The sequence below is a fragment of the Cololabis saira genome, chromosome 19 (assembly GCF_033807715.1).
Source record: "Cololabis saira isolate AMF1-May2022 chromosome 19, fColSai1.1, whole genome shotgun sequence".
Taxonomy (NCBI): domain Eukaryota; kingdom Metazoa; phylum Chordata; class Actinopteri; order Beloniformes; family Belonidae; genus Cololabis; species Cololabis saira.
Window position 1 is genome coordinate 17,098,290 of NC_084605.1, and position 12,687 is coordinate 17,110,976.

General features: G+C 42.7%; 1 protein-coding gene across 2 annotated transcripts in view; it reads right to left on the reverse strand.

Annotated features, from left to right (window-relative positions):
* Window positions 1–12,687, reverse strand: part of crhr1 (corticotropin releasing hormone receptor 1) — a 149,715-nt gene that overhangs the window by 36,336 nt on the left and 100,692 nt on the right. Inside the window, exons 7-9 of one of the 2 annotated variants that reach the window (XM_061708459.1) lie at window positions 8,651–8,753; window positions 6,458–6,611; window positions 4,216–4,276 (exon numbers count right to left, since the gene is read on the reverse strand). In XM_061708459.1, coding sequence (XP_061564443.1) covers window positions 4,216–4,276; window positions 6,458–6,611; window positions 8,651–8,753 — 318 coding nt within the window. Of the gene's footprint in view, window positions 1–4,215; window positions 4,277–6,457; window positions 6,612–8,632; window positions 8,754–12,687 lie in introns of both variants that reach the window. The other variant, XM_061708458.1, reaches the window with a different exon arrangement.

Genomic DNA, 12,687 nt, shown 5'->3' on the forward strand with positions numbered 1-12,687 from the left:
TTTTTTAAATCGGCTATGTAGTGGATAAGGATGATGAAAGATCAACCATAAACAGGCGTGCTTTAAGCCAGTGGGGGAGTTTTTTTTGTCTGCATATATATTAATGGTTAATACATAGTTTGGTCAAACCTAAAGCATATATATGCATTTTAATATATAATATAATCTATAATGCTTAATATATATATATAATTAATATAAACATATGTGGGGGGGGGGGGGCATCCGCTGCTAGTCTATAATGAGAGAAACACAGGGAAATGTACAACGGGCACACAAAGCTTTGAAATCTGTAAGAGAGAAAACAAAAACAGGACAGGAGAACAGGCAGAGACACAAACAGCAACCATTTCAGGTCCCTGAGACTGAATCAAAGCTAGGCTACTGGGATTATCTGTCCCCCCAAAGCTGTGGAGTGAGTATGTAGGTGAGTGAGTAGGTTTAATTTGCACCACTTAAGGTGAAGGAGTCAAAACCGAGTCCAATGACACCACCCACTACTCTGTATGTCATACCATTCAAAAGTTATGGCAGAAAATAGGATCTATCAAATATCGACCAATCAGCTACTAGTATCACTTCCTGTTTAACGTTGAAGTTTGACGCGGCGCCACGGCCATGCCATTTCACAAAAACTCACGATTTTGATAACTTTTCATCGTTAACGTCTTTTGTGTCTCCTGAGCGAGACACAAAAGGGGAAAAATGGCATGGTAACAGTCAGAAGGTAAATAACAACACAAAAAAACGACAACAAAAAACAAGCTTTTGACAAGCCCAGACCCATGCATTGATGCCCTAATTGATTTGAAATGAGGCTAAAGCACACGTGCGCAAAATAAAGGGATATTCGCCCCCAGACTATCTCAGTGTGGATCTCCTCAAATCAAAAGGATTCAGCAGCACCCACCTTCATGTCTCAAATTGTAATTTATGCACCAAATTCAAAAATCATTACATACCGAGCTGTAAGTTCTAACCTCCTACCTGGAAAAAGACATCAAGCATGTATGTACAAAGATTTTAGACTGACACCAAATGCATGGCCCTTTAAGACAACGATACTTCCTGCCTCTTTAATGGCCACGGTTACATGATGTTTTTTAATTCGGAATTAAATATTCCGAATTAAATAATTCCGAATTAAACTATTTTCCTTCGAGTTTACATGGAAATAGTAATTCCGAATTGAGGTTTACATGGAAAACACGTTTGATCGGCTTCATCCAATCCCGCTTAAGGTCTGGGTGTTGGGAAGGGTTCTGATTGGATAGGGGGGCGGACCGGAAGTTACGTCTACCGGAAGAAAAACAAACTTAGCCACTTAGCCGCTACAACTTTGAAAAGCTCACAATTTTTTTGTTTCCTGCCATCTGTTCTTTTAATTATTTCCAGGTCCTGCAAGCTATTTATTAAATAAATCGTCTCTAATCTTGACCACCATTCCCTGCGTACTGCCATCTTGAAACGCCCAGCGTGGAATATAAGCGTCATCGCGACAGACGGGCAAGGGAACGAGCAGTGCAGAAAGACGGGAATTAATTTAAAGCGGAATGAATATTTATTTTTTTTAAACTTTATTTAACACAAAGAATGTACAAATCAAGGCAGGGTGAAAAAGGTATAACATTAGGAAATATTTACAGCAACAATCGTGAAGATAACAGATTCACACAAGAAACAAAAACAAACAAAAAGCACAAGGACAGCAAGGTACAATAAAATCAAAAGAGCAAGGACTGATTTATGAATGAGTACAGTTTCATGGCAACCCTATTCATATTATCAATCTTTTTCACAATTTAAAGCAGCACAACGTAACTTTCAGCTTTTCTGAGTTTGGCGGCATCTTTTGGACAAAAGCGGTAGTGCTTTACCAGAAAGAACACTACGTTTCCCATGAGCACCAGCGCGTACTGCCGGAAAACTCCTGTCCCGTCGCGTGCATTTGTTATGAGAGAAGACGGGACGCTTTTCTGTTTCACCAAGTGAACAGACGGAACGCAAAAAAATAGATGCTAAACTGCTGGAAAGGAACTGGAATTTACCGGGATACATTAAACAAGGAAGCCAGGGAGCGGTATATGGACAAAATAATGATTATTAACGGTCTGGATCCATATGAAATCCCGACTGAAGAATGGAGCTCCTCGTCGGAGCTGCACTCTTTAGAAAGGATTTAGTGCCGCAGTTCTGCAGAACCACCGTCTCCGGCTACCTTGTTTAGGAGTGTTTGGCAGCTGCTTTGGTAAATGTTTGACTCGCCATGTGTTTCAATAAATTTGTATAATAGTACAACATACAGTACATGTTTTGTATCCCTCTTACTTCTCTTTTCTTTTTTTTTTGACTGCTATATTATGTTGAAGAGGCTCCGAGGCGTGAGCAATATTTTTGTTTTCCTCGTGAGATCATTTTTTTCCTCTGCAGCTACAAATAAGAGTTAATATTTTTTCCTCAACAAACTAGTTTTATCTGAAGATTGGGGTTAATTGCACCGCAGAGAGCTGGCCAGCAACTGCGTTTAGCTGGCGAAGTGGGGAATAAAACCCGTGTTTTGATCCGACGCCCGTCTGTGTGAGTGTTTGTGGTTTAAGGCTGATTTATGGTTCTGCGTTAAAGCGACGCAGAGCCTGCGGCGTAGGGTACGCGGCAACACGCACCGTACATTGCGCGTCGCCACGTACGCTACGCCGTAGGTCTGCGTCGATTTAACGCAGAACCATAATTCAGGCTTTACTGTGTGGAAGGTTTGGTCGTTACAGCCGCGATCCAAGCGAGCCGACGACTCTTTCACTCTTTTCTCTGTTATATCGGTCCTGGAGGCACCGGTCCTCGAGGTGCCGGCCCAGGAGGCGGTCCTGGAGGTGCCGGCCCAGGAGGCGGTCCTGGAGGCGCCGGCCCAGGAGGCGCCGGTTCCAGAGGCGGTCCTGGAGGAGCCAGTCCTGGAGGAGCCGGTCCTGGAAGAGCCGGTCCTGGAGGCGCCGATCCTGGAGGCGGAGGTCACGGAGGCGGTCCTGGACGTGCAAGCTCCAGAGGCGGACCAGTGGCTGGAGCAGTGCTGCGTCGGGGAGGGGGTGGTCCTGGACACACCACGGCCGCGGATGTTGTCTGGCCCGAGGCCACCCATGGCCCAGTCCCGAGAGCGCCCCTCTTGGCGATCGGCCCGTCGCCGAGGGCGACCTCCCGACCGGTCTCTGTGGTCGGCCCGTCGCCAAGGGGGACCTCCCACCGGCCTTGTCAGCCGGCCGAACCGGGAAGGCCCGGAGGCGCAGTCTGCGGTTCCTGGCTTCCTCTCCCGCTCCGAGGGGGGCGGGGGGAGTTGGCTCGGCCGGATGGTCCCCGGCCTGAGGTTGGCGATGGGGGTGTGTGGCAGGGTGGAGGAGCTGCAGCCACTCTGCAGTTGATTGGGGCACAGGTGGGCCCAATCAACCTCTCCACCCTGCCAGCCTTGATAAGGCATGGCTGCACAGCAGAAAGACGCTCTGGTCTGCTGTGAAGGAGCTGAAGCACGTGTGTCCTGTGTGTTCTGGTGAATAAAAGGGGTTCCTGCAGTGAAACCTGTGTCCTCTGTCCTGTCGGTCGGCCCCCGTAGCACTAGCCCTGCTACAAAGAGGAATTAAACTTCCCATGTAAACGCACTGAATGTGTACATATCTAAATGTTTTCTCCCTCATTGCCAACAAATCTATGAATATGCGTTAAAGTTGCCAGGCTGCCCGTCTCATCGGCCCTGTGAACGTGTTCTCTGCAGCTTATGGGCAAACACACTTCTACTACGTGTCAACTCACTTTGTCATTAAGGTTAATGTCAACACACGCAGCGCTCCAGTGAGTTTCCCTGGCAGAGAGGGACGGTCCACGTGGGACTGGATCACAATACGCCACAGTGTAGGAGTTCATGCTAATGGAGGAACATGTCACTAACACATTTTAATAGTTTCTGGGCAACATTGGAGCTATTTTCATCCATTCGCTGCACATTGGGGTAAAGGTAGCAAAGCAGAACAAACACTGTCAATTACAGTGGAAAAGGTGGCTGGGCTGACATATAATAAAGAATATTCACCAAAGCTAATGCGATTGCAGCAGATAATTAATAGACATTCATCTCCTTAACGTAATTCAGTTTGGCATTGCCCTTTTCCTTATATCAGCAAGGCAGAGAAGAACCCTCAACATCAAACACACTGCTGAAGTAAACAAACATCTTACTTCTCGTTGTCATAGTACAGCTTGCCGATGGCCCACGCCACTATTATAGGGAAGGGTATACCTGTGAAGAGAAGGAAGGAAATGGAAATAAATATTTATTTCATCTTTGTCTGGTGTTCAAATCACAGGATCCCTGAAGGGAGGTCATGCTGGAGTAAGAAATCCTCAGCGTTCTTTCCGGCATGGCGCAGGAGCCTGCCAAGCTCTGTCAGAAGACATTTTGGTCTACATGCTGTTGTTCACAGAAACACGCCAAGACGTGTCAACATCTGACTGTTTATTCGTAGGAATTAAGAGCTGAACTCTGGCTGATGATAATGCAGAGTGATCTGGTGTTTAAGATCCTTATAGAAGATTAATAACGCACACAAACAGCAATTAGTCACTCTGAGTGACATGAAGAGACGCATGAAGGCCTTAAAAACCATCTAAATATCAGGTTTCCTAATCTCTGAAAAGATTACATCCCTTATTCACGTACCATCGTTGGTGCGATGCTTTAACTCAGGAAGATGCATTCATGTAGTGGCCCATTAAAAAAAAGCAAAAGGTAAGCAGCAAATTCAAAAATGTTTTTCTCATTTTGTTTTTAACTTTTGTACAACATATTTTTTGTGACTTTTACTTCTTTGCAGGCAGTATAAAAACAAGACAGTGAATGTTTTTCTCATCAACTTAATGTCATTTGTTACAACAGATTTCCTTTAAGCATAGTTAAATGCTGCGAAGAGGTGAAAGATAGAGATAATGATGGTCCAAACATCAGATTTCAGGAGGTGATTGCAAAGTCGATTTAGAATAAAAGCAGGGTCCATTTGAGAGCAAATGGGAGGAGGAGCTCCACTTGGTCCAGAAATGTGTGGAAAAAAAATCATAATCATCCATCAATGGGAGATATCATGACATGGGCGAGGGATTACTAAAGGAAAATCTCTGTCAAGAACTCCAGTACGGAGCTGCATTCATAAAAGACTCAAATCTTTGCAGTGCAACAGAGATGCCCAGATTTAACACTGTCCTGATGCAGCGGAAGCTCTGGGGTTGAGGGCTTGGGATGGTATCTTGGTCAGATGAGGCTGTCTTCCAAATATTTCTTTTAGAAGATTTCATTTGGCCATCTTTGGTCCAGAGCTCTCAGGACCAAAGATGGAAAGATCCATCCAGACTGTTTTAGTGATGGTAGGGGATGGTATCAGCATCCTGAGGAAAGTTTATTTACACTTGCATGATGGCAAGAGGAAAAGAACCCAATGAGGCACAATATCACCGACCTTTTAGGAGACATTCATGCATTTTTAACAAAACAGTGCAACATTACAACATTACAAGTGACGACTAGGGAAGACGAGGGGTTCCCTGACGACAGTATCTTACTGCTGTAAGAGTTTTTACCACAAGAATGGGACAACAATACACACAACAATTCAACTCTTGATTTGCTGAATGCCAGAACACTTATAAAGCTTTACTTTCTCAGGGATTATGGAGTGTGTTGCAGGTCGGAAATGCAGTTTTAGATGCACATTAAGACATGAAATGAAACTGAAGAGAAAAAAAGTTCTTGGGCTCACTCTGTTGCCAAAGGAATAAAAGACAAAATCCTGATTTCTTATTTGCATTTTCTACATTGTCACAACTATTTCTTTACTGGGAACTTTTTTTTCTTTACAACAGTCCCCAAACCTGCAGCCATGTCATTCTCAAGCACAGGAAATGTAACCCAGCAGACACACCACGGCTCATCTCAGCAGCGCAGAGTTCAGCTTGACAGTGTGGAACTGGGGTTTGTGAACTTTGCACAATAAATTTCGCAGCTGCCACACAAAATCCTGTTAACTCTGTCCCCTTGTGGGTAAACGTTTCATCTAACCCTTAGCTGCCTCTTTTGGGTTTAAACATCTTAAACGTGTAGGAAATATTGAATGAAAACATTATGGAAAAATGTCTTTACATCAATTCTTGAGATTATCAATTTTATTGCTTTGCTGAACTTGGGAGCTTTCTCTGGCAGGCGGCTAAACAAAATGTGGTGTTTGAGCAATAGTTATCATCTTATACATATTATTATTATTAATATTATTAATATTATTAATAATAATAATAATAATAATAATAAAGAAAAACAAAACAACTTATCCTTGTGTAAATATGATACTAATGTCAATCGTTTTCCAAAATCTCCAATGATCCTTCAAAGCCTTAAAGTGGTTTAACGGTTGTTTGGAGTGTAAAGTGTACATACACCAGCCGATGCAGATGAACATCCATTTGCGGAGCTTGTCAGTGGAGTATGTGAGGACGATGGCCGTGTGGAGGTAGCAGCCCTCTCCAAACATCCAGAAGAAGTTGGTGGAGTGGAAATAGTTGAACGAAGCAGTGACAAGGCGACACCAAATCTACAAAAAGAAAAGCATGTTGCAAATCTTTAAATTATGGATTTTATTTTGGTACTTAATGTCGAGGTTTGTGTAATTGTGTAAATTGTAAATCGTGGATATTTATTTACATTTTTTTATTTTAACATCCATGGCCTTCCTGCAACATGCAGACTAAGGAGAACAGAAGTATCTCTGACAGATCTATGATAAATATATGAGTTATCAGTCTGTTCTTGTGGTTTAAGGCGGCCCAGCACATACTAGTGTCACACTTGATCCCACTCCTGTAAAAGTCGCCCAAAACGCCTATCCAAGGCATACCCAAAGTAAATTGAAATCTGTTCTTGAAGTAGATGGATGATTTTGGTCTCTTTTGAAAGGTAACACTCTGAAGGTTTTCCTCCAACTGTCAGAATCACTGTAACTGCTACTATAATTCAGTAATCTCATTTTGAACACACTGAAATAGAAGGTTTTTATTTCAGCCGGAAATTTGTTTTGTAATCAGATGTCTGCAGATGAGTGAATCTGTGACTTATTAGCTAGAAAACACAATGAGACCACAGCATGAAGCCTTATCTAGTGCAATTTCAAATTTGATAACAATACCACAAAAAATGAGTATTTTACACATGTTTTTGTAAGATTATGTCGTACAAAGACTTTTATTATTATTATTAGACATTAGATTATGTCCCATGGGCATAACTCTTGAACCTTTCAACATACAATCATAATTTGGCCTCTAATGAAAGCTGACACTTAGAGGTATCCTATCATATCAGATTCACTATAGATATTGCTGAAATATATATAAATACATATAAAGAGTCAAAACACGGACGCGCGTCTGATCCGAGCAGTGATTCTCACATTCTGATTGAATTTCCCGCTGTAGGATTTATCCCGACCTTAAGCGTCATATCGTTGTTTTCAGCATTTCATTGGCTATACAATGTGCCAGTCATCAGAGCGTTCGCTGCAACTGGCTAATTTCTTTTCATGACAAAAGTCGGACGTGCGCGTCATTTCCATACAGGCGCACATTCGCTATGAAGTCGGTGGAGGGGACAGGGAAGCTCCTGTATGGTCGGATGAGATGTCAATCAAAAGGAGAAGGTGCAGGCTCCATTTTGAGACCGATCTCTTGGATCAAACGAGCAGAACGGAGTTTACAGACATGTAAACATGTGAACATGTGATCATCCGATGATGATCACAATGAAGCAGCAGCTGTTTGTGGATATTTACTGGTATAATAATGTATTTTGGACTAAATACTTTACTGGATTGGATCTACTGGACCTTTCTGACTGTAACCACACCATTTTTGTGGGAATATTTTTGCCTGGAGGTATTCTATGAGGCATCATCGGTAAGTTGCCTCATCTGCGCAAATCTTTGTTTGTTTGTTTGTAGTGTCGATATGTACCAGCTGCTATGATTATATCCTGAAATGGTTTATATTGCTGGAATCACAAGAATCTTAGCTTTCTAAACAAGATTTGTAAGGTTTGTACAAGATTTGTAAGATTTGTAAGTGACCTAGTTTTGTACATTTTGGAGTGAGTGTGGACTGAATATGAACTCGACCGTCCGCGGGCAGGCCGTCAGAGCAGCAACGCGATTTGACAGCTTTTACTTCCACATGTGTGAACACTTTAGGTTTCAATTTCCTGGTCATACTTGAACAACATTTTATTCTTGCCACATTTCTTCTTTCATAAATGTTAATACATTTGCCAACTAATGGTGGGTCATGGTCAAACTAAGTATTTCCTGCCTGCCCTCTCATTTTAGGCATTCAGACCAAGAATATGTGCTACTTAAACTGGGATACATGTTTGCATTTTTAGGAAACTATTTCCCAAATTTAAAGCCTTACTGAATAAATCTGACAGCGAGACAAACCGTACTGGAGTGAACTCAACGGCTGCATGTTGTGATGAAGAAGGAACCGTGTTACGTATCAGAAAATAAAAGGTCCTGATGCTTTTCTCTTGCATATGTTGAAGGTCAGTAGCTACACGGGAACATACCACATTACTTTCATGCACCTCTGGGCTCATGGTCAGCTGAACGATGAACCAGGTGGCATTCCTCAGGATGAAGGCGGTGATCAGGTTCCAGTGGATGATGTTTCTCAGGCAGCGGATACTCCTGTGAGATGAGCAGAGGACAAGCTCAGCCTCCGAGATGTTTAGGCTGCTCTCATTCAATAAACTGCCAAGACAGATGAAAAGGGAATCATGTAAAAGGAAAGAGGGATGGGAAACGTCTGATAATCGTAACTTTGGCTGAGATTTTGTGCCAAAGTACTTTTAAAGCAAATACGTTGAACACACAGGATATAATTATGTTGGAACAATGACATCATCCTGAGCTGAAACAATAATTGTGTTGAACCCCCAGTCCCGTTGTAGGAGCAGCCTGAACAAATCTTTTTCTTACTTTACCAATATTCATCTAACTTTAAAACAATCTATTATGTGCAATATTTACCATGTGCCTGTGAATAATTGTTTGTTTATTCTGACAGAAATGCTTAAAGTTGTTGTAAACATATTGTAATGTTACTGCAGTCCCACAAGAAATGTCTCCTACGGGGACAATAAAGCATGTCTTATCTTATCTTATCTTATCTTATCTTAGATAAGCGCTGACGTATATGTGGCGTATATACGTATATGTAGGAGTGGGCCTCAGATAAAATAATTAATGTTTGTGCCGTGCTTTATTTTGTTATTTGAACTGCCTGGGGGCCGTTTCACAAACGTAAGATTAAGAAATCCAGGATAAGAGATAAATCCAAGCCAAACCAGTCTCAGGAGGTGTGGCTCCGTCAAACCAGGTGTCAGTAATCCAGGTAAATGTGCGTCCACAGAGGTCGATCACACATTACCTGATTCTACAACAGATAAACTGCGTGCGCCCTACTTCTCACCAAAGAGCAACATCTTTTGATGGAGGATTATGAAGAAATGAGGCATCATAGTAAAGAAAGGAAACACTGTTGCTGTTATAAGGGAGCGACAAAGGACATGATAAATAATAGCGGATCGCCTGAGTGTGTAAATAACCTAAAATACACATTTTCTAACCGCTACTCTTAACAGAAAACGTTATAATTATATCATTCAAGGATTTACTTGACATTTGCTCATATTAACAATTCCCCAGAATCCACGGCAGCAGAAGAGCTCGTCCTTGATATAAATAAAGGGAGGCCTGTTTGAGAGGGGGTCCAGGGAGGGACAGCCAGCGACTGTGTCCCCCTCATTGACACTGCCCCCTTCATACACGGTACATTATTCCACTACTGAACATGCAACACAATCACATTTCTGTGGTATGACATGGACTGACTGGCTAACATTAATTCAGTGAGTATTATTCAAAAGCAGATATATTAGATAGACTATTGGCACCTGTCCTCACAGTTGAATATGAGTTTGGTTGATGGTGGAATGACTGAAATAAATTCATCAATTAAAAAAACTTCAGTGTGGAATGTTATGAAGATGTGCACATATTCTTTTAATGCCAAATACACTTTATGATGGTGCGACAAATAGTGACTTTTGAGATTGTTGGCCCCCCGATTGCGTGGCTCCGCTCTACACAGGTCACCTGTGACTCGGCTCGGTGCGGTGACTTCATCCTGTTTCATAGGTATCACATACATCGGCTTTGTGCTGACTCAGAGGGGTCCCTGGGCAACAATTTTCTAGTCCCATAAAACATCTTGCAGAGTTATGGCCTCTGTTGCCCCGCCTGCAGTGGCTGATATTCTGCAGCGTTATCACCAGTCTGCCTTTCGTAGAGAGGCAGCTGCGCCACAAGCAGCGGGGAGGTTTTCTTCTTCTTTTGTATGAACTAAACTGACTAACCTCCTTTCCTACGGCTGCTAGCTGCTGGGGATGTACTTCCCCAAGGGTATGAATTGGGAGAAAAGCTGAACATTGTGACATGCAATTTGTCATCATTAATGATACGCTACTTTGTCAGCGTTAATGATACATTACATCTTTCATGTTCTTTTCCTCACTCCTGCAGTGATTGTTGGATTAACTCCTGATACTTCTCATGCACCAGTTATATCCTTCACTCATATTACACATCATCATTATGATTTCTTCTTTTTTCTTGTGGTGAACGTAATAATAATAAAACATTTGATTTATAAGCGCCTTCCATGAGGTCCACTTTACAACAGATAAATAAAATAACAAAAATGGATAAAATCAGCCTGTAGAGAAAGACAGAAGGACAGTGTAGGCGGACTTCTAGGGAGCAGGCACTCTTAAACAGGTGAGTCTTGAGTCTGGGTTTGAAGATGGGAAGAGAGTCGATATTTTGGATGTCCGGTGGTACGGAGTTCCAGAGTTTGGTGGCAGAGCGGCTGAAAGCTCTGCCACCTCGTGGTGCTGAGGCGGGCAGAGGGGACAGTGAGGTGGATGGAGGAGGAGGATCTGAGGGAGCGGCCGGAGTGGCCGTCTGGAGGAGCTCAGACAGATAAGGTGGGGCCAGGTTATGGATGGAGGACTTTATAATGAATTAATTGGCCGACTGGGAGCCAGTCGAGCTGCTGCAGGACGGGGGAGATGGGATGGAATGATGCGGCTCTCGTTATGGTCCCAGCAGAGTTATGGACCAGTCGGAGCTTGTGGAGGGACTTCTGGGGAAGACCAAAGAGGAAAGAGTTGCAGTAATTGATGCAGGAGGTGCCCAGACAGTGGACCAGGATGGAGGCAGTGTGGACAGTGAGGGAGGGCTGGAGTTGGTCTGTGTCACCAAGGTGGAAGTAAGCAGACCGAGTGATGATGCTGATATGGGAATGGAATGACAGAGTAGCTAATCCTTGTCTCTATGTTTGCAAGACTATGACAAAACTTGTAAAAAGTTGGCACATTAGTGAAAGAGAAGACGGTCAAGATTTTGAGAGGATCAGGATAACTTTTGTTCCAATAGTGAAATACAGCACGGGTTTTGGTGGAGGATGCATGCTTGTTTATTTATGCGTTAAGATCATTTCATTTCCTCCAGTATACCACAATTTTTCTTTAATTTAAGCCTCAAAACTGAAAAGTATGTAAAAACCTACTTGATTAAAATAAGACTGTAGCATCTCCTACTCTGACAATAAATGTAGAGCCATTACTGATGATGCTTGATTTATCCTCTGCATGACCACTTTGCTCCCAGTCATTTCACTACCGTGCCAAAACACTCTGGGAACATCTAGATGACACATTGCAGGGTTTAGATAATTAATTAAGGAGCTGTTCCCAAGGAGGGAATGGCGCGCCACTTGTTAACGTGGCGCCTGCATTGATTCTGATGTTGTTTGGTTTTAACATTCAGAACGGGCACATGGAGACAGGTTCCTGATGACCTGGGTGGCCTGCATGGGCGGTGTTGCCTAGTAAGCTTTTAGGTGGGAGATCATACATCACTTCCAGTCTCCAGTGAGGACTGAAGCGCTGAGGTTCATTTATGTCGATTCCACTTGAACATTCTGCTTTAAAAATATCTTTGTCCTTCAGAAAACATCTATTTCAGGAAGACAGAGATATATAACAGGTTTACAAGGCACTGGCACTGAAAGCAGCTTTCTTCTTTTCTTTTTTTTAAAGAAGCCCAATAAAATATTTAGGAGTCTAATGGAAATCACTTTGTGATTCTGGGTCAGTTTTGAATGATGTCTGAACCTTTTCTGGGTGACATTTTTTACATTGGGTTTATTACTTTTAATTCACTTAAGTGTAGAACTATAACAAAAAGTGGCTGTTCAGATGTTATTGTGCAATTAGTAAAATTGTGAAGGGCCTATCAGACGTTACAACGCCAATGATTTATTTGGATTTACATGTTTAATATTTGTGTGATGGACTGGCGACCGGTCCAACGTGCACCCTGGCTCTCAGCCCATGAAAGCTGGAGAGATGTCGGTGTCGAGGTACCAGCCGTACAGGACTTGTGCCAACTGCTCAGCTGGTCATGTCTCAGTGCCTAAAGCCACATCTGTATCTAGATCTTTAAGAAAGCATCACTGTTACACTGGAAAATGTTTACGAGTGTGATACTTAAGCAT